The 20,669-nt window shown below is 75.5% G+C and overlaps 2 protein-coding genes across 2 annotated transcripts; one reads left to right on the top strand and one right to left on the bottom strand.

Moving 5' to 3' along the window:
• Window positions 1-758: 758 nt before the first annotated feature.
• On the bottom strand, window positions 759-6,710 carry LOC143173302 (rho-related BTB domain-containing protein 2-like). Its single transcript, XM_076363504.1, is given in 15 exon segments — window positions 759-902; window positions 1,055-1,257; window positions 1,369-1,474; window positions 1,642-1,730; window positions 2,014-2,164; window positions 2,499-2,528; window positions 2,530-2,624; window positions 3,125-3,311; window positions 3,313-3,539; window positions 3,542-3,622; window positions 3,625-3,810; window positions 3,813-4,039; window positions 4,155-4,340; window positions 6,154-6,257; window positions 6,467-6,710. Coding segments are annotated over 15 exon segments (2,208 nt in total). The 5' UTR covers window positions 6,659-6,710.
• Window positions 6,711-11,413: 4,703 nt separating this feature from the next.
• Window positions 11,414-18,993, top strand: LOC143173306 (uncharacterized). Its single transcript, XM_076363509.1, is given in 17 exon segments — window positions 11,414-11,518; window positions 13,550-13,602; window positions 13,720-13,836; window positions 13,944-14,035; window positions 14,545-14,662; window positions 14,665-14,684; window positions 14,875-14,952; window positions 15,178-15,329; window positions 16,223-16,277; window positions 16,390-16,464; window positions 16,585-16,705; window positions 16,892-17,605; window positions 17,706-17,909; window positions 17,912-18,169; window positions 18,285-18,399; window positions 18,740-18,801; window positions 18,884-18,993. Coding segments are annotated over 17 exon segments (2,421 nt in total). The 5' UTR covers window positions 11,414-11,432; the 3' UTR covers window positions 18,985-18,993.
• The last annotated feature ends 1,676 nt before the right edge of the window (window positions 18,994-20,669 follow it).

Below are 20,669 nucleotides of genomic sequence, written 5' to 3'. Positions count from 1 at the left end.
GCTATGGGTCAGGACCCCCACATTCCTGTTCCCCTCCCCCTCCATATGCTGTGTACCCCTCGCCCCACCCATGATAAATGTACCTGAATTAAGCCCCCCCCCCCCCGTGTTGCTCCTTCCTCGGGGGGGGGGGGGCAGGGGTTTGAAGAGCCAGGTGGGTGATGGCCGAGCACCACGGCTGGGGTGGGGGGCTGGGGGGGCAGAGTCCAGACCCGTTACAAAAGGCTTTATTAAAGGTTAAAACAGCCGATGCTGAGAGGCGTGGGCAGCCCCGCTCACAGTGCTGGGGCGGCCGGGGCGGGGGCCCCAAGGGCCGGTGTGCTTGTGGGGCGGGGGTAAAAAAGTGTAAAAACAGTTGTGCAGTTCAGCCCGGGACCCCGGGACCCCCCCCCCCGGGCCAGGGACGATGGCCCCCGCTGCAGGGACGCAGCCCGTGGCCACGCAGGGGCCCGTCCAAGGCACAAGAGATGAGCTTGGGGGGGGGGGGGGACGAGGACCCCTCCCCCTGGGCAGGAGCAGCTCTTACAGCCACACGAGCATCCAGGGACCCCCGCGCCCACCCCACCCTCCCACCTCCCGCCCCACTCACAGCTTGGCCCCCCCCCCCCCCCCCGCCTCCATCAGGGCCGGGTGTGTGGGGGGAAATACAGGCACCAGAGAGCCCTGCCCGGGGGAGCACCCGGTACGGGGTGGGGGGGAGAAGGGGGCCGGCAGAGCCCCTGCGCCCTGCCCGCCCCCAGCCCCACAATACTGCTTGGTCAGAGGTAGCACCAGCATTGGCCGGGGCGGAGGGGGCCCTGCCGGCACGGCACGGCACGGCACGGCACGGCCCCGCTCCCGCGCCAGGGAAAGGCACGGCGGGGAGGACGGGCCGCGACCCAGCGAGCGGCGGCGGGCAGCACCTGTAAACAGCCGGGACGGGGAGGGGTGTAAACGGGCAGCGGCCGAGGGGGGGGGGGGGGGGACAGCAGCCCTCGGGGCTGAGCGGACGGCCCCCAGCCCAGCCGTGCCCCCGTCCCGTGTCCCGTCCCGTCCGTCCCCCCCCCCCCCCCGCCTCAGCGGGGCAGCCCCGGGCCGGACCCCGTCTCAGGAGACGTGGGGGCGAGGGCCGCCAGAAGCACCACTTGCTGCGGGTGTGCTGCTTGCGCTGCAGCTGCTCCTCCCGCTCCCGCTCCTTCTTGGAGCGCAGGTACAGGTCCTCCTCCTTCAGGTACCAGACCGGGGGCCAGCGGTGCCGCTCGAAGTGCGCCTGGTTCTCTGCAGGAGGGGAGGGGGGAACGGCACCGGCGCGTGAGAGCGTGGCACAGCCCCCCCACCACCACCCCCAAACGCATCCCTGCCCTCACCCCCCCCCCCCCCATGCCGTACCTGGGGACATGAACTTCATCTCCCGGGGGAAGCGTCGGCAGACGCTGTTGTAGTTGGTGCAGATGTAGTGCAGGCACCAGGCGGCCAGCTGCCGGGCGTTGTGGAACTGCGGGCAGAGGGGGTGAGCGGGGCACGGCGGGGCTGCACGGGCGCCTGCCCGCACCCCGCCACCGCCTGCCCCGGGGGGGGATTTGCACATGTCCCCTCCCCACCAAGCCGCAGGGCTCGCACCGCGGCAGCGCCGGCGGCTGCCCCCCCCCCCCCCCCGCGTACCTGCGTCATCTCCAGGTAGATGATCACCTGCTCGTCGATCTCCACCCGCTGCATGAAGGCTCGCAGCAGCTCGTCCACGGCGTACTGCTCTGGGGGGGGCGGGGGGGGGGGGGGGGGGGGCTGTCAGCGCCGGGGGGGGGGGGGGGCCACATACGCCGGGGACGTGCGCCCCGGCAGCCGGGCTGCGCCCCGGGGCTAAGCTGGGCTCGTCCGGCTCTTACATAAGGACCCCGTTAATGACACACTGGGGACGCATCGATCCCCTGTCCCCGCGGCGCCGTCATCATATTGGCAGGTGACGTCAATGGGGGCCGGGGGGGGGGGGGGGACGGGGACGGACACGACACACGGACGGGGACGCCCGGGCCTCACCTGTGAGCGCCTGCAGCCGGGGCAGGCAGAGGCGGTTGGTGAGGATGAGGAGCTCCATCGCGTCCAGGTCGGGCGTGGGGGTGAAGACGCCGGTGTAGAGGAAGTCGAGGACGGCGCGCAGGCAGGCGCAGTTGGTGCCGGGCAGGGAGACCTATGGGACAGGGGTCTGGGGGGTCTGGGGGGGCCCGGCCCACAGAGCCGCCGGTGGCAGCGGGACGGGCTCAGCGGGAAGGACGGACCCTGCCCGGCTGCCGGCAGCGCCTGCCCCACACAGCTCCCCCCGCCTCGGCACAGCCCCCCCCCCCCACTTTCTCTCTGGCAAGAGGGAAAGCAGGACTCGCACATGCCAGGGCTGGGGGTCCGAGCCAGCCCCAGCCCCCAAGCAGAGCCGGCGCTGCCAAGAGACACCCGTCCTCCCGGCAGCCTCGTGGCAGAGCCAGCGGGGACACCCCTCCCGCCGTCCCCGTCCCCCCGCGACCCCTCACCTCTGCGGCGTAGCTCTCCCGGAAAGCCCCCCCGGAACATGGCCATCATCCAGTCACAGCCGGCGATGAGCAGGGGCTTGTGCGCCGGCACGGCCCCGTCGTCCACGCGGAAAACCACGTCTGGGACGGCAATGGGACGGGCTTAGTGGGGGGACGGTCACCCCTCGGCCACCCCAGCCCCCTGACACAGGGACGGTCACCCCTCGGCCACCCCAGCCCCTGCCACGGGGACGGTCACCCCTCAGCCACCCCAGCCCCCTGACACGGGGACGGTCACCCCTCGGCCACCCCAGCCCCTGACACGGCTGGCCCAGGGACACGCACCCCAGGCACCGCCTGCAGCCTCCCCCGTGGCTGACCCAGCCGGGGACTGTGGCACTGCCACATGGGTGCCGGGGACGGCACGGAGAAGGGACGAGGGCTCCGGGACCCCAGACCATGATGGCCTCGGCAGAGGGAGGGAGATCGGGGTGGCTGGGAACCCCGGCTCCACGCAGGGCACTGCGGGAGCCGGGACGCCCAGCCGGAGGGGAAGGAGCCTGGTGACCTCCCCGGCCAGGGCAGCCCCACAGCCCGCGGCCCTCCCTCTGCCCTCTCCCCCCCTGCCAGGGACCCCCCTACCTGCGAAGACCCCTTCCCCAGGCACTCCTTGATGCGGTTGGCACGGCGGACGTGGAAGGCCTTGGTGATCTCCTGGTTCATGAAGCTCTCCTTGTTGAGCACGTTGGCCACCATCATGCGCAGGTCGAAGACCTCCAGCAGCTCGGCAATGGTGGCCACCTGCATCATGTCCCCGCGAGCCTGGTCCAGCCCCGCCGGTGTAGAGGTACTCCAGCACGGCGCGGAAGGGCTCTGCCTGCACCCGCCGGTCCATGCACACCACCGACATCCGCTTCTCCCGCCCGGCCACCGGGTCCGCCACCAGCTCCAGCGCAGCTGACGAAGCCGCGCCCCAGGCCGACAGGTCGCGGCTGCCGCTGGGCACCGCGCCGTCCCCCGCCGCCGGCCGCAGGGCGGCGTCGCTCTGCGAAGTCCGCAGCGGGCGCGCGCGCCCTCGGCCAGGGCCCCCCGCTCCCCGTCCAGGCTCTTGGTGCGGGCGGCCGGCTCCTTGGGCCCCCCCACGGCCCCTCCAGGGTGAAGAGGTCGTAGAACTTGGAGCAGGAGGTGGCCAGGTAGACGCGGTGGGCGAAGACCCGCTGGCCGCCCTGCAGCTGGAAGACGACGTCGGCGCAGAGCGGGGTGCAGAAGAGGGCGGCGGGGCCCCAGCCGCGGCTGGCCGGCGGGTCGGGGACCTGGATGACGGGCGGCGGGGCTTGGGGGGCAGGAAGGGGGCCTGCAGCAGCGGCCGCTGCATCTTCTTCAGGTGGGACTTCCAGAACTGGAGGTGCCGGCGGGGAGATGAGGGCGGCCCGGATGGCGTTGTCGAGACGTCCTTGATGCCGAACTGGGCCACCACGCTGGTCTCGTAGTAGGGCACCCCCAGCTCCTTGGCCACCTCGTGGCCCCGCTCCGGGGGCAGGATGTCCGTGGGCTTGATGGGCCTGGGGGGGGGGGGGGGGACACAGAGCGGGGCCGCGTCACCGCGCGCGGAGGGGCCCGGTCGCCATCCGCCCCCAGCCCCGCCGCCACCCCCCGCCCGCCGCGCGGCAGCCTCACTTGGCCAAGGGGCGCCGGGCCCGGTTGACGGCCTCCAGGTCGGCGTAGCGCAGGTCCAGCTGGCACCCCACCAGCACGATGGGCGTCCGGGGGCAGAAGTGCTTGATCTCGGGGTACCACATCGTCTTCACGTGGCGCAGGGAGTTGGGGTTCGCCAGCGAGAAGCAGAGCACGACCACATCTGACCTGCGGCCGGGAGGAAGAGGAGGAGGAGGAGGAGGAGGAGGAGGAGGAGGAGGAGGAGGAGGAGGGTGAGGGCAGCCCTGCCCCAGCATGACCCGCTGTCACCCTGCGTCCCCAGCCACCCCCTGCACCCCTCCTTGCTCAGGGAACAGCACTGGGGTCCCATCCCCCTCCAGGGACACCCATCGCTGGAGCCGGCTGCCCCCACCCCGGGGACCCCGTGCCTGCCCCGGCAGGGGCTCTGCCCCACGGCCCTGGGGAGCCCCACGGCCGCGCACGGGGGCAGCCGGGACCGAGGAGGCAGCCAAGGGCACCCGGCTCTGGGTCACCACAGTCAGCCAAGCCGAGGGCTGCCCCAGCTCGGGTACGGCACAGGACCGGCACGGCACGGCACAGGGCTTGTCCTGGCCCCAGAAACACCCCCGCAGAGCACCGGGGCAGCGACCAAACGCGAGCGGGTGCGAGGAGAAGCCACGGAGAGCGGCCGGGCGAACGCCAGAGCGGGTGCCAGTCCCCGGCACGGGCAGGGCTGCAGGGACCGTCCCTGCCCGGCCACCCCAAGCCCCTTCCCTGCGCCCGGCATGTGGCTCGGCTCCCTCCCCCGGGCCCGGCAGGGTGCCGTCCCGCCGCCGGTGCCATCCCAGCCCTGCGCCGGCACTGCCAGCGGCTCAGGGAGCCTGCCCGGGCAAGGTGACAGGGGACGCACGGGAGGTGCCAGCAGCGCCCAGGTCCCCGCAGCCCCCGGGCCTTATAAGGCGGCTGGGAGCAGCCACGTGGCCCCAGACCTGGTTTGTTTTTAGTCTGCGCCTTGCCGAGACGTGACCGCAAGGCACGTTTGGAGCCAGGCCCGTGTCAGGACCAAGATAGACGCCACCCGCCGCCTCCCGCGGGCCCCCGGCCAGCACGGGAGCCGCCGCTCACCCGCGGGCGATGCCGGCCCGGGACCCAGCACCCACCACCCTGCGGGGACGGAGCCGGCAGCCCCGGCAGGGCAGGCGGCACCGAGCACCTCGGGCACCCTGGGCTGGTGCAGCCCCCCACATCCCCCTGGCCAGGGGTGCCCCCAACCCGCGGGGCAGCCCCGGCCCCGGCGGAGGGGAGATTAGAGCCTGCCGAGCGGTGCTGGCGCGGTGCGGCGGGCGATAAGAGCGTGGACGTGCCAGTGGCCACGGGGCGGGGGGGCTGTTTACAGCCCGGGGAGCCTGGGGGGGCCGGGGGGCCGGTGACTGGGGACTTCTCCCGCTGCCGGGCCAGCACCCCCGAGGGAAGGGCCCTGTGGGGCCGGACACCCCCTGCTCGGCTGAAAGAGCCCCCGGCTCTGCCCCACGGCATGGGGGGGGCTCAGTGCCTGCCGGGACGGGACCCCTGCCCAGGGTCCGCAGCCCCCAGCCCCCCAGGGAGGCAGGCACCCCAACCAGCACCCTAGGGCTGCCCCCCTACCCCAAACGGGCAGCCCCGGCACGGGTGGTGCCGGCTGCCCCCCCCCCCCCCCAGGGGAAGCTGCTCTCTGCCTGGGGCCGGGGGCCGTCGGGGTGCACAGCCCCGCTGCTGCCCGAGCCGTGGCCCACGGTGCCCCTGGGGCACCGAAAGCAGCCCCCCCCGGCCGGGGGTGTGTGTGTGTGTGGGGGGGGGGGGGGGTCGGGGAGGGGGTGGGGTGAGGGCGGTCCCGGCCCCCCCGAGGGTTCGGGGTGCCAGAGCGGCTCTCCGGGTGCTGGCAGGAGCCCAAGGGGCCCCTTCGGCTCCGTGCCCCCCGGGGCGGGCAGGGCCGGGGTTTGGGGGGCCGGCGGCGGGGCTGGGGGCTCCCCGGCCTTCCCACCTGCCGTAGGCGAAGCGCCGGTCCTTGTGGTGGTCCCCGAAGGTGTCCCAGAGGCGCAGGGAGACGCTGACCTCGTCCACCACATCCCGGGAGCGCTCCAGCACCTGCCCGGGCAGGGAGCGCCGCCGTCACCGCCACGGCCGCGGACACCGGGTCCCCCAGAGCCGCCACCCCCCCCCCCCCCCACACACACACACACACCCCCGGGGGCGCCCCGCACCCGCCGGCCCCGCACCCCCGGCGACCCCCCCCCCCCCCCGCCCCGGGGGAGGCTGCACCCCCCGGCCCCCCCCCCCCCCCCACCCCCCGGCACCTCCTGGCAGACGCGGTACTGGTCGATGGCCCAGACGGTGGGGACGTGCGTGGCCAGCAGCTGGTACTGGCTGAGCGTGGCGTTGCAGGCGCGGGCGCAGATCAGCCGCGTCTTCCCCACCGCGTTGTCGCCCACCACCACGCACTTGATGGTCTCGACGTTGGGGCGCTCGTAGTCCACGTCCAGGTCCATCGGCACCGCCGGGGCGCGGGACAGCCGGGCCCCGGGCAGCGGCCCCGCAGGGAGCGGCCGCGCTCAGCGCCGCCCCCCCTCCCTCCCTCCCCCCCCCCCCCCCGGGCCGCCGCCGCCGCTGCCGCCGCCGCCGCCGCCGCCCGGGCCCGTTACCCCGCCCCGCCCCTCCCCGCCCCCGCCGCCAATCCGCGCCCGCCCCGCCCCGCCGGCCCCGCCCCGCCGGCCCCGCCCCGCCCCGCCCCGCCAATCCGAGACCGAGCCGCCCGGCTCGCCGCGCCCCGCCGCGCCCCGCCGCCGCCAATCCGCGCCCGCCCCCGCCGCGGCCCCGCCCGCGCGCGGACAAAGGAGCGCCGCCAGGGGGCGCCGCGCCCACGTGACCGCCCCCCTCCCCCCCCCCCCCCAACACACACACCCCCCCCCGACGCGCGCACACACCCCCCGGCGGCCGGCCCCGCCCCTCCCGAGGAGGCCCCCCCGGACACGCCCCTCTCCTGGACACGCCCCCCTCCCCGCCCCTCTCCTGGACACGCCCCTCTCCCCGCCCCTCTCCTGGACACGCCCTCTCCCCGCGCCCCGCCCACCCGCGGCGGGGGCGGCGGGAGGGAGCGGGGGGGCACCGGGAGCGGGGACCGGGGCGGGCAGAGACCGGCGACAGCGGCGGCAGCGGCGGCACCGCCCACCCCCGCAGGCCGGACTCCCGGTGCAGCCAGCGCCCGCCCCCGCCTCACCGGCGCCGGCCGGGACTCCCGTGCACGCCGGCGGGAGCCCCCGGTGCCCGCACGCGCCAGCGGAAGCGGTGACATCAGAGCGCCCCGGTGCGTACCAGCGACACCGGCGGCACCGACAGCCCCCAGCACCGCCCCGTGCCCCCCCAAAACTGCCCATTGTCCCCCAAAAACCGCCCCGTGCCCCCCCAAAACTGCCCCGTGTCCCCCCAAAACCACCCCGTGCCCCCCCAAAACTGCCCCGTGCCCCCCAGCACTGCCACATGTCCCCAAAACCGCCCCGTGCCCCCCCAAAACTGCCACATGTCCCCCAAAAACCGCCCCGTGCCCCCCCAAAACTGCCCCGTGTCCCCCCAAAACCACCCCGTGCCCCCCCAAAACTGCCCCATGTTCCCCAGCACTGCCCTGTACCCCCAAAACCTCCCCATGCCCCCCAGCACTGCCCCGTGCACCCCCCAGCACTGCCCCATGTCCCCCAGCACTGCCCCGTGCCCCCCAGCACTGCCCCGTGTCCCCCCAAAACTGCCCCGTGCCCCCCAGCACTGCCCATGTTCCCCAGCACTGCCCTGTACCCCCAAAACCTCCCCATGCCCCCCCAGCACTGCCCCGTGCACCCCCCAGCACCGCCCCATGCCCCCCCAGCACTGCCCCGTGTCCCCCAAAACTGCCCCGTGTCCCCCCAAAACTGCCACATGTCCCCAAAACTGCCCCGTGTCCCCCCAAAACTGCCCCGTGCCCCCCAGCACCGCCACATGTCCCCAAAACTGCCCTGTACCCCCAAAAACTCCCCATGCCCCCCCAGCACTGCCCCGTGCACCCCCCAGCACCGCCCCATGTCCCCCGGCACTGCCCCGTGTCCCCCCAAAACTGCCCCGTGCCCCCAGCACCGCTCCCAGCCCCATGGTCCCCCCACCCCAGGGCCCAGGGCGGGAGCCGGGGGAGGGGGGGAGCCGGGTTGTTCCCACCGTGGGTCCCACCCTGAGCCCCCCCCACGTGCTGCCAGGTCCTGGGGCTCCCCCCCCCAGCACCCCCAGCCCGTGCCAGCCCCCGCACACCAAAGCCCACAGCCCTCCTCCGGGACCCCCCCCCAGGGGACACCCCCCCCACCCCACCCCCCCCCCCGCCCAGGACCCCCCAGGGGGAGGGTGTGGGCACAGGCCCTGGGGGCAGGGGCTCACGGAGGGTTGGTGGCCGCAGCAGACGGGTGCCTGGCCCTGGGGCTGGGGGGCGACCCCGGCACCCCCCCCACGGGCGGGGGGGGGGGGGTGCCGGGGTCGCCCCCCAGCCCCAGGGCCCCATTTTCCAGCCGCCGCGAATTTTTTCCCTCTCTGGGGCTTTGGGGTTTGGAGGCCGCGGTGACCAAATAAGGGAACGGGCCGAGCGTGGCTCCGCCGGGACGGGGCAGCTGGCGGCCGGCGGGGGGGGGACACACACGGGACGGGGGACCGGACCCCCCCCCACACACCCCGCCACCACCACCACCACGCCAGTCCCAGCACCCCCGTCTTGGCCGTACGGCCCTGCCCGGCCATCGTATCCTCTGGCCGCGGTCCCGCGGTGCCGTTCACGGCGCCCCACGGCCCGGCGTGGGACCCTGATACGGCACCCACGGCCCCCCGGTGCAGGATCCGGCACCGCGCCCACGTCGCGGTGTGGGACCCTGCACGGCACCCACGACCCCGTGTGGGACCCTAATACAGCACCCACAACCTGCTGGGGGCCCTGGGACCCGCACCCACGTCCCAGTGGGACCCTGCACGGCACCCACGTGCCGGTGTGGGACCCACGTCCCGGTGCAGGACCCTGGCACAGCACCCACATGCCGGTCCCACGTCACAGTGGGACCCTGCACAGCGCCCACGTCCTGGCGTGGGACCTTGGCACAGCACCCACATCCCAGTGCAGGATCCCGCACTGCGCCCACGTCCCAGTGTGGGACCCTGCACGGCACCCACGACCCGCTGGGGACCCTGGGACCCGCACCCACGTCCCAGTGGGACCCTGCACGGCACCCACGTCCCGGTGTGGGACCCACGTCCTGGTGCAGGACCCTGGCACAGCACCCACGTGCCGGTCCCACGTCCCGGTGTGGGACCCTGCACAGCACCCACATCCCAGCATGGGACCCTGCACAGCACCCACGTCCCGGTGTGGGACCCTAATACAGCACCCACATCCCAGTGTGGGACCCTGCATGGCACCCACGACCCACTGGGGACCCTGGGACCCGCACCCACGTCCCGGCGTGGGACCCTGCACAGCACCCACGTCCCAGTGCAGGATCCTGGCACCGCACCCACAACCCGTTGGGGACCCTGGGACCTGCACCCACGTCCCAGTGGGACCCTGCACGGCACCCATGTCCCAGCGTGGGACCCTGATACAGCACCCACATCCCGGTGCAGGATCCTGCACCGCGCCCACGTCACGGTGTGGGACCCTGCACAGCACCCATGTCCTGGTGTGGGACCCACGTCCCAGTGCAGGACCCTGGCACAGCACCCACATGCCGGTCCCACGTCACAGTGGGACCCTGCACAGCACCCACGTCCTGGCGTGGGACCCTAATACAGCACCCACAACCCGCTGGGGACCCTGGGACCCGCACCCATGTCCCAGTGGGACACTGCACGGCACCCACGTGCCGGTCCCACGTCCCGGTGTGGGACCCCACATGGCATCCACATCCCAGCATGGGACCCTGCACAGCACCCACATCCCAGTGTGGGACCCTAATACAGCACCCACATCCCAGTGGGACCCTGCACAGCACCCACGTCCCGGTGCAGGATCTCGCACCGCGCCCACGTCCCAGTGTGGGACCCTGCACGGCACCCACAACCCACTGGGGACCCTGGGACCTGCACCCACGTCCCAGTGGGACCCTGCACAGCACCCACGTGCTGGTGCAGGATCCGGCACCGTGCCCACAACCCGTTGGGGACCCTGGGACCCGCACTCACGTCCCAGTGGGACCCTGCATGGCACCCATGTCCCGGCATGGGACCCTGATACAGCACCCACATCCCAGTGCAGGATCCCGCACCGTGCCACGTCACGGTGTGGGACCCTGCACGGCACCCATGACCCTGTGTGGGACCCACGTCCCGGTGCAGGACCCTGCACGGCACCCATGACCCCGTGTGGGACCCACGTCCCGGTGCAGGACCCTGGTACAGCACCCACATCACGGTGCAGGATCCTACACCGCGCCCACGTCACGGTGTGGGACCCTGCACAGCACCCATGTCCTGGTGTGGGACCCACGTCCCAGTGCAGGACCCTGGCACAGCACCCACATGCCGGTCCCACGTCACAGTGGGACCCTGCACAGCGCCCACGTCCTGGCGTGGGACCCTAATACAGCACCCACAACCCGCTGGGGACCCTGGGACCCGCACCCATGTCCCAGCGGGACCCCTGCACGGCACCCACGTGCCGGTCCCACGTCCTGGTGTGGGACCCTGCACAGCACCCACATCCCAGCATGGGACCCCGCACAGCACCCACGTCCCAGTGTGGGACCCTAATACAGCACCCACATCCCAGTGGGACCCTGCACGGCACCCACGTCCCGGTGCAGGATCCCGCACCGCGCCCATGTCCCAGTGTGGGACCCTGCACAGCACCCACGACCCACAGGGGACCCTGGGACCCGCACCCACGTCCCAGTGGGACCCTGCACAGCACCCACATCCCGGTGCAGGATCCTGCACCGCACCCATGTCACAGTGTGGGACCCTGCACGGCACCCACATCCCGGTGTGGGACCCACGTCCCGGTGCAGGATCCTGCACAGCACCCACGTCCCAGTGCGGGTCCCAGCACGTCCCAGCGCCGGGTGCCCCGGTCGCTCCCGGGCGGCGGGCCCCGGCCCCGGCCCCGGCCCCGGCGGCGCCCCACGTCCCCGCGTCCCCGCGCCCCGCCCGGCTGGCGCCGCCGCCGCCGCCCCGCGCCCCGCCCGGTGCCGCCCGGTCCCGCCCGTGGGCGGCGGGGCGGGGGCGGGGGCGGGCGCAGGGGCCGCGGGGCTGCGGGGCGGCGGGCGCGGGATGGCGGCCCCGGGGCTGGAGCGGCACCGGCTGGCGCTGCTGGCGGCCAAGGAGGACGTGGGCAACCCCCGGGCCGGGACCAACTGGTGAGGCTGGGGACGGCAGCGGGCGCCGGCACCGGCAGCGGGACCGGGAACGGGCGCCGGGCGGCAGGCACCGGCACCGGGAACCAGCACCGGGAAGGGGAACGGGCGCCGGGCAGCGGGCACCGGCACGGGCAGGGCGGGCGGCGGCTCCGGGCTCAGCGGGGCGCGGGCGGGGGTGGGGGGGGGATCCGAGACGCACCGGGCACCGGCACCGGGACGCGGCGGGCGGGGGGGGGGGGTCCGGGGTGCACCGGGGTCCCGGCCGGGACGCGGGGAGTGGGGTGCCGGGACGGGCCCGCCGTCCCGGGGCTGAGCCCCGCCCGCCGCTGCGCCCGCCGATCCGCGCTGGGAACCGGGCGCCCGGTCCTGCCCCGCCCCGCCCGGTCCCGCCGCCGCCGCCGCCGGGCTGGGAGCGGCGCCGCCGCCCGGGGCACGGGGCGCGGCGCGGGGGGGGGGGCTGCACCGGGGGGGCTGCACCGGGGGGGCGAGGGGGGGGGGCAGCCGAGCCCCGGCACCGGCTCCTGCTGCCGGACCCGGGTGGGCCGGGACCGAGGAAGGGGCCGGGGGCACCCATGGGTGCCCGGGGCGGTCGGGGTGCCCCGCCCGGCTGCACCCCACGACTGGAGGGGGGTGCGTGGCCGCACGCCCCCCCCCCCGCGGGGGGCAGTGGGGTCCTGCCCTGCCCCCGGGGCGTGGGGGTCCCCGGCCCCACCGGGGCTGGGCGCCTGTCCCGGGACGGTCCCGCGGGCGCAGGGCTGGAGCCGGCTTCCCCCCGAAACCCCGCGCTGCGGCCTGGGCCGGTGTGGCCTCGCCCCGCCAGGCTGACATCACCGGCACAGCCCGGGGCGGGCGACGGCGGCGGGACCGGGGGCGACGGCACTGCGGCTGCACCGGCACCAGCACCGGCACCCGCAGCCGCCCCTCGCCTCGCGGCCCTGCGGCGGCACGCTCGGCTCGGCCGGAAGGCCGCCGGCCGCCCGGCCACTGCCCTCTGCCCCCGAACCGCTGTCCCGGCCGGCATGCCGCGGTGCCGGAGCTCGGCTGGCCCAGCTCCAGCGCCCGTTCCTGCTGCCGGCCAGGCTGCCGCGTGCAGCCAGTCATGCCCTGCCGTGTCTCGCCACGCTGTGCCGTGCCGTGGTGTGCCATGCGGTGCCATGCTGTGCCGTGATACCCCCTGCCGTGCCATGCTGTGCCGTGCCATGCTGCACGCGTGCTCCCAGAGCTGCGCCATGCCGCGCCGTGTCCCGGCTGGCGCGGAGCACAGCGTGCCGCCACATGCGTGTGTAATCGGAGCCATGCGGAGACAAAGAGGCAGCAGTGCCGGTGGGGAATGCCCGGCCAGGGCCTCCGCCAGCGAGGGGTCCCCAGCCCCGGAGCCCCCCCCCGGCCCCCCAGCCCCAAGGCAGGGGGTCCCGACACAGCCGGGGGCCGGGGCTGCTCCCCCCTCTCCGGGCAGGCAGGGGGAGGACGAGGCCGGCGGGGGCCAGCGGGTCGGGGTCTGCGTGGCCAGTGGCGGGGGTCCCGGGCACCGTGTGCGGTGCCAGCCCGGTGCTGGGCAACGCCAGCATCGCCCTGAGGGGCTTGGGCCGGGGGCAGCCCGGGGGGCCGGGGGGGCCGTGCCGCTGCGGCGCTTCCCGCGGCCCCATTGTCCCCGGGGCGGATGCTGCCGGCGGCACTTCCACGAATTCAGCCCGGGCGGGCGGCACGGGGGGGCACAGGGGATGCCTCCGAGCTGGCAGGTCCCCAGGCTGCCTCCCCCCGCCCCCCCCCAGGCTCTCCCCCGGGGCAGCTCCCAGCTCCCTCCCCCGGGAGAGCCACTGCCACCGGCCCTGCTGCCCTGGGCTGGCGGGGGGGGGGGGGGGGCACCCGCCGACCGGCGCTGCCCGGAGCGGGTCGGTGGCCACCACCTGCCACGGCCAGGGACGTCCGGGCGGCCACGCTGCCTGCCGCAGGTGACCTTGCCAGGATGAGGGCAGCTGCCCGTGCCGCTCCGCTGCTCCCCCCCACGACCCCCCCTCTCCCCCCCCCCAGGGCCGTCTTTGCCTATGAGAAGCACCATGACCTCAAGCTCCTGGACTCCGGAGGTAACGGGGAGCGATGCTGCCGGCCCGCTTCTGGGGCGGCTGGGGGGCGTACCGGCGGGGGGGGGGGGGGGGGGAGTCCCACTGCGCCCACCCCCCCTGACCACCCCCTCCTTGTAGCCGGGGGTCCGGATGAGCTGGCCGAAAAATTCTCCATCACCAGCATCATGTACGGGCTGTGCCGCGTCCAAGACCCCGGCACCAGCGCTCACCGCATCGTCCTCATCAGCTGGGTGAGTGCAGGGCTTGGGGGGCGGGGGGGGGTGGGGGGGCTCTGAGCATCCTACCCCTCCACCCGGGGTCCCGAGTGACAGGGACGTGGTGCGGGGTGCCAGCTTAAGCAGCGTGTGCCGGTGCCAGGTCGGGGGAGAAGGCACCGGAGTCCCAACGTGAGGCGTGTGCCGGGCATCTGCCCGCCATCAGAGCCTTCTTTAAGGTGAGTTTATGGGGGCTGGGGACTGAGTCCCACGCCCCCCCCCCCCCCCCCGCCGTGTCCTCCCCCCCATCCCGGCCAGCCCCGACCTTTGCTTGCTGCGCCGGGTGCATTCCTGGCTCTGCTGACTCAGACGCTGCCGTTCCCAGTTCCCAGCCTTGGCCGACAAGCCGGGGTTGTGGTTGGGCTCCCTGCCCCCCCCCCCCCCGCCCCCCCCCAGCCGGATCCTGCCCTTGCTCGGTGGGATCCTGCCGTCCCGTCCCCCCCCGCTCCCATGTCCCAGCCCCTGGAGATCCGGCTGGGTCCTGTATCTGATCCGGCTCCCCATCTGGATCTGGCCCCCACATCTGGAGCCAGCCCCACATCTGAAGCCGGCGAGCGCATGCAAGGGAATGGCGCCAGGATTCCCCGGGGAGGCTGCAAATCTGTCCTGGGGGGGGGGAGCAGAGCTGGGGGGGGGGGGGCCATGGGTGCTCGGGGCGGGGGATGACGCTGTCCTGTCTCGGCGGCAGGAGGCCAGCGTGGTGCTGAGCGCCCGCTGCGCCGAGGAGGTGACGCAGGAGGGGCTGAGCCGGGCGCTGGCACAGCTGGCTCCCGCTGCCGCCCCCGCCCTCGCCAGGAGGGTGCCCCCCCGGATGCCCAGGAGCTGGTGGTGAGCGGGGGGTCCTGGGGGGGGGGGGTGTGGGTCATGCCCGCGGGGATGGGAATCGGCCGGGAGGGCACCCGGCGGGACGATGGGGCTCTCGCCCACCCTTCCTGATGCCCTCCCGGGGGTCCCTGGTTGGGGGGGGGGGGGGGTGTCCCGGGGGTCCTGCCCTGAGACCCCGGCTCGGTCCCCGCAGGGCACCAACTACCGCAAGACCAACCCGGCGCTGGAGATCCGCCGGACCAAGCGGGATTCCTTCTGGGCCCAGGCCGAGGTGAGGGGCGGGGGGGCGCAGGTGGGCACGGGTGCTGGGTGCATCCCCGGCAACACCCCCCCCCGACCCCCCCCCCGACCCCCCCCGGCATCCCCGGGACCGGGGTCACGGCTGCTGGCTCGGGCCGTGGGGGGTGCCGGGGGTCTGAGCCCGGTGGGGGTCCCGGTGCCGAGCCCAGTGCCGAGGCCAGCGAGGGTCCCGGTGCTGAGCGCGGTGCGGCCGCAGCGCGAGGAGGAGCAGCGCAAGGAGGAGGAGCGGCGGCGGGCGCTGGAGGAGCGCAAGCGCTGGGAGCGGGAGCGGATGGAGGAGGAGAGGCGGGAGGCGGCCGAGCGCGAGCTCCGCTTCAGGGAGAAGGAGCGGATGATTGAGGAGCAGCGGTGAGGGCGGGGGCGCAGGACGGGCCCCACGGGCCTGGCCCCGGCACGGGTGCCCACGGTGGGAGCCACAGCCCCCCGCACCCCACAGTGCCCCCAGCCCCATGGGGGTTCCCACCGTGGACACCCATGATGGGACCCCAGCCCCCCGCACCCCACAGTGCCCCCAGCCCCATCGGCGCTCTCGCCATGAGTTCCCACGGTGGGACCCCAGCCCCCCGCACCCCACAGTGCCCCCAGCCCCATCGGTGCTCTCGCCATGAGTTCCCACGGTGGGACCCCCCACCCCCTGCACCCCACAGTGCCCCCAGCCCCATGGGGGCTCCCACCGTGGACACCCACGATGGGACCCCCAGCCCCCTGCACCCCACAGTGCCCCAGCCCCATCGGCGCTCTCGCCATGAGTTCCCACGGTGGGACCCCCCACCCCCTGCACCCCACAGTGCCCCCAGCCCCATGGGGGCTCCCACCGTGGACACCCACGATGGGACCCCCAGCCCCCCGCACCCACAGTGCCCCCAGCCCCATCGGCGCTCTCGCCATGAGTTCCCACGGTGGGACCCCCCACCCCTGCACCCCACAGTGCCCCCAGCCCCACGGTGGGAGCCACAGCCTCCCACACCCCACAGTGCCCCCAGCCCCATGGGCGCTCTCACCATGAGTTCCCACAGTGGGACCCCCCACCCCCTGCACCCCACAGTGCCCCCAGCCCCATGGGGGCTCCCACCGTGGACACCCACGGTGGGACCCCCAGCCCCCTGCACCCCCAGCTTCCCCATCCCAGTGCCCCCCATCCTACGTGGCTCCGGGCACGGAGACCCACAGCAGGACCCAGAGGCTCCCGTGCCCAACTGCTGCTCCCCCCGTGCCCCCCCTGACGCTCCCTGCCCTCGCAGGAAGGAGCAGGCGCGGCTGGAGGCGGAGGAGCGGAGGAAGGAGAAGGCGCGATGGGTGAGCGGGGCGCTGGGCTGGGGGTCTGGGGGTCTGGGGGGGGGGGGGGGGTGCCGCCGAGGGGGGGGTGCCGGGGGGCCGTGGGCTGCCCGGCCGTGCCCTGTCCCCGCAGGAGCAGCAGCAGCGGGAGCATGAGGAGGCCATGCGGGACCGCGGCCGGCGCAGCGAGTCCATCGAGAAGGCGGCCGTGAGTGCCCCGGGGCCGAGCGCCCCCGTTGTGCCCCCCCCCCCCCGGCTGTGCCGCGTGGCCGTGGCCGTGGCCGTGGCCGTGCCGTGGCCCCGCTGACGGGTCTCTGGGTGCCGGCAGGAGGCGGCCGTCCTGGTCTCCCAGCGCTCGCAGAACCCGCGGGATTTCTTCCGGCAGCGGGAGCGCTCGGGGTCCACCTCTGGCACCCCGCTGCCCGCCCCCCCCCTCGGCACCAGGCCCGGTAGGTGCCCCCGTGGCGGCGGGGGGTGACGATGCCGGGTCCGGGCGTGTGGGCGCTGCCCATCGGGGGGGTGTGGGGGGTGTGTGTGTGTGTGTGTGCGGGGCAGCGGTGGGGGTCTCTGCCCCCCGGGGTGGGCAGGGGCGGTTGCTGACCCGACACCCCCCCCCCCCCCCCGCTGTCCCCCAGGTGCCCGGCGGCCATTCCTGCGGTACCAGCGCAGCCTGACGGAGTCGGCCTTCATCTTCCGCCGGCCGGACCCCCCGCCCTCGCCCGGACCCCTCCACCCCGGGGCGTTCAGGGCTGCGCCCCCTCCCAGCCCCCACCGACCCCAGCCTCCCCTCCCCACCAGCCCCACGGGGAGGGGGACCCCTCCCTGTGCCACCCTGGGGAGCCCCCCCAGCCCCCTGGGGACAGGGACCCCTCAATGTGCCACCACCGGGACCCCCACCAGCCCCACGGGGAGGGGGACCCCTCCCTGTGCCACCCTGGGGAGCCCCCCCACCCCCCTGGGGACAGGGACCCCTCAACGTGCCACCACCGGGACCCCCACCAGCCCCACGGGGAGGGGGACCCCTCCCTGTGCCACCCTGGGGAGCCCCCCCACCCCCCTGGGGACAGGGACCCCTCAATGTGCCACCACCGGGACCCCCACCAGCCCCACGGGGAGGGGGACCCCTCCCTGTGCCACCCTGGGGAGCCCCCCCAGCCCCCTGGGGACAGGGACCCCTCAATGTGCCACCACCGGGACCCCCACCAGCCCCACGGGGAGGGGGACCCCTCCCTGTGCCACCCTGGGGAGCCCCCCCACCCCCCTGGGGACAGGGACCCCTCAATGTGCCACCACCGGGACCCCCACCAGCCCCACGGGGAGGGGGACCCCTCCCTGTGCCACCCTGGGGAGCCCCCCAGCCCCCTGGGGACAGGGACCCCTCAATGTGCCACCACTGGGACCCCCACCAGCCCCACGGGGAGGGGGACCCCTCCCTGCGCCACCTGGGAGCCCCCCAGCCCGGCGGGGGCGAGGGCAGGGTCCCCCCCGCCGTGCCTGGGCCAGGCCCCTGCCCCCCACCAGCCCCCCCAGGACGGGGTGCCCCCCCGGCCCCCCCCCGGTCGGGGTCCCCTGACAGCACTTGTGGAGCAGAGCCCCTGCTCCCCCGCAGCACTGCCGGGCTGGGGTCCCCCGGCAGCCCCCCCTGGCAGCCCCCCCGGGCACCAAGGAGGCTGTGGCTCTGCCTCCCCCCAGCCCCCCCGGCACCCCTCAGGATGAGGACGGGTCCCCCCTGGACACCTACCCCCTCCCCAGCCCCCCGGCGTGGGGGTCTCCGGGGCTGCTGGCGGGGCCGGGCGAGGGGGTCCTGAGCCCCTGGGGGGGGTCCCCCCTGCCCGGGCTGGCGCCCGCCCCGATGCCCCAGACCGGGACCCCCCCACACAGCCCCAGCCCCCCAGCCGGGGGACCGCAGCCAGGTGGGTGGCTGGGACACCCCGCCTGGGGCTGGGGGGGAGGAGGAGGGGGGGGGGGTCTCGCACCCCAGACCCCTGCCCGGGCTGGCGTGGGGCTCAGCCTGCCCTCTCCCCATAGGGCCTGTGGGGCAGCCGGGGCGGGAGCCGGCCCGGAGCGATTTGGGGCACAACGGCATCGGGGGCCACGAGCAGGGGGGCTGGCCGGCCCCCTGGGAGCGGGACCCCCCCCGGGGGAGGTACGGCACCGGCTGGGGCAGCGCGGGGCTGGGGGCTGAGGATGGGGGAGGACGGTTTTGGGATTGGGGGCCATGGTTGGGAGGGGGCGGGTGGGGGACAAGGCTGGGGGGGGGGGGGTGTATTGGTTCTGGGGGTCAGGATGGGGCTGGGGGGGACGGGACAGGACTGGAGGCCGAGGTCGGGGGGGACAGGGTGGGGTCAAGGCTGGGGGGCAGGACGGGGCTGGAGGCAGGGGCAGGGCTGGGCGATGGGGCTGGGGGGGGGGGGTGTTCTCTGGGTGGGGGGACGGGCACGGCTGGGGGGGTCGTGGGGACCCCCTCAGGGCCCCCCCATCTTGCAGGGGGACGAGCCCAGCGACAGCATCCTCCTGCCGCAGCCCCTGCACAAAACCAAGCCAGGTACCCCCCCAACCCCACCCCTCACCCCTGTACCCCCCCGCGCCCCCCCGCCGGGCTCAGCCCCAACCCTCTCTCTGCCCAGGCTTCGCCCTGCTGCTGGCCCGCGACGCCCCCCACCCGCAGCTGCCCGGGGGCACCAGCCCCCCCGCCGAGGACGAGGACCTCTCCCCCCACGCTGTGTAGCCGGGGGTCCCAGCAGCCCCTCGGGGGGAGGGGGGGGGGGGGGGAACCCGTATGGCACCTCGGCTGCCAGTCCCGACACCCGCCCCCCCCCCCCCCCCATCCCGGGACACCCCTGCCCCCCCCCACCGCAGACCCTTCCCCTGCCCCCCCCCAGCACAGCCCCCTCCCCACACACCCCCCAGCCCCGGGGCTGCAGCTGCAGCCCCCCACAGCCCCCCCGTTTGCACCCCAATAAGCAGCTTTGGGAGGGAGCTGGTGCCCCCAGCCCCTGCCCCACCGGTGGCAGCACAGGGTGAGGGGGGCACAGACCCCCCCCCACCCCAGGCCAGGCCAGAGCAGGCAGAGGGACCCCCCCCCCGCCCCCCACCCCCAGCCTCCCCCCAGTCAGGCGTGGCGGCTGTTAAATAAATTTTAATGCATATTAATGAGGTGGCAGCTTTGGGTCCCCGGCCCGGGGGGGTGGGGGGTGGGGGGGGGCCGGGGCTGGTCCCTGCCGGGGGGTGCTGCCCCCCCCCCCCCCCCCCCGGGAAGGGTGGGGGGTGGCAGTGGGGGCCGGGGCAGGCGGCCCCCGGGGTTAGAGGTGAGGGAAAGCAGAGCTGGGGGGGGTCCTGCGCACCCCCCTGGGGTTACACCCGCACCCACTGTACCTGGGGGTTTGCCCTGAGCACCCACCCTGGGCGGGGGGGGGGGGGCAACCCCAGCACCCACCTTGCAATGGGGGGGGTAGTCAGCCCCCAGGACCCACCCTGGGGGGGGGGGGGGGGAACGACACAGCCCCCCTACTCCTTTGGCAGGGGTCAGCCCTGAGCCCATCCTGCCCCCATGACCCCCCCCCCAGCACAGGGTGGCAGAAATTCCAGTTTCTCCCCAAGAAAAGAAGCTGGGAGCCGCCAGCCACCCCCCCCCTGGGCCCAGCACCCACCCCAGGGCAGGACCCCCTGCGGTGTCACCCCTCCACGGCCGCCCTGGGGGCTGGAGGGCGGGGGGGTCCATCCCCCCCCGCAAGGGTCCTGCGGGTCCCCAGGCTCAGACCCGGGACTGGAGGGGGCCGGGGGGGTCGTGCTCCGTGGCCGGGCTGCTGCCGCCGCTGCTGGAGGAGCCGGAGCCAGGGGGCGAGGGGCGCGGGGGGGGGGCAGCCCGCCGGGACCCTCGCCCCTTCAGGGTGCTGAGCTTGGTGTCGAGAGAGAGGGTGCGGGGGCGGCCCCAGGGGCGGCGGGCGGGGGGGCTGGGGCTGCGCGCCCGGCCGGAGGGGGGGGCGCACGGGGGGTGCCCCTCGAAGAGGGAGAGCCACGGGGGGGTCCCCGGCGTCCGGCCCCCCGCCCGCCGCGTCAGGATGTCCGTCACCGCCTCGATGTCGTCGGCCGGATCAATAGCTGCGGGCAAGAGCGGGGGTCAGCCGGACCCCCCCTCCCGGACCCCCTGCCCTGCTCCCACAACGTGGGGACGGGACTGGCCAACGGGGCCCCACGGCCGGGGTGCGGGACGTGTCCCACGGCCGTGACATGCACCGGGGCCGCCGGGATGCGCCCCATGGCCAGGGTGGCCAGGACATGTCCCGTGGCCAGGGCGGCCGGGACGTGCCCCACGGCCGGGACGTGCACCGGAGCCGGGACGTGCACCGGGGCCGGGGCAACTGGGACATGTCCCGTGGCCAGGGCGGCCGGGACGTGCCCCACGGCCGGGAC

This window comes from Aptenodytes patagonicus, unplaced genomic scaffold (assembly GCF_965638725.1).
Source record: "Aptenodytes patagonicus unplaced genomic scaffold, bAptPat1.pri.cur scaffold_60, whole genome shotgun sequence".
In the NCBI taxonomy this organism is placed as follows: Eukaryota; Metazoa; Chordata; class Aves; order Sphenisciformes; family Spheniscidae; genus Aptenodytes; species Aptenodytes patagonicus.
Note: the sequence above shows the minus strand (reverse complement) of the source record. Positions and strands in the feature narration are given on the sequence as shown.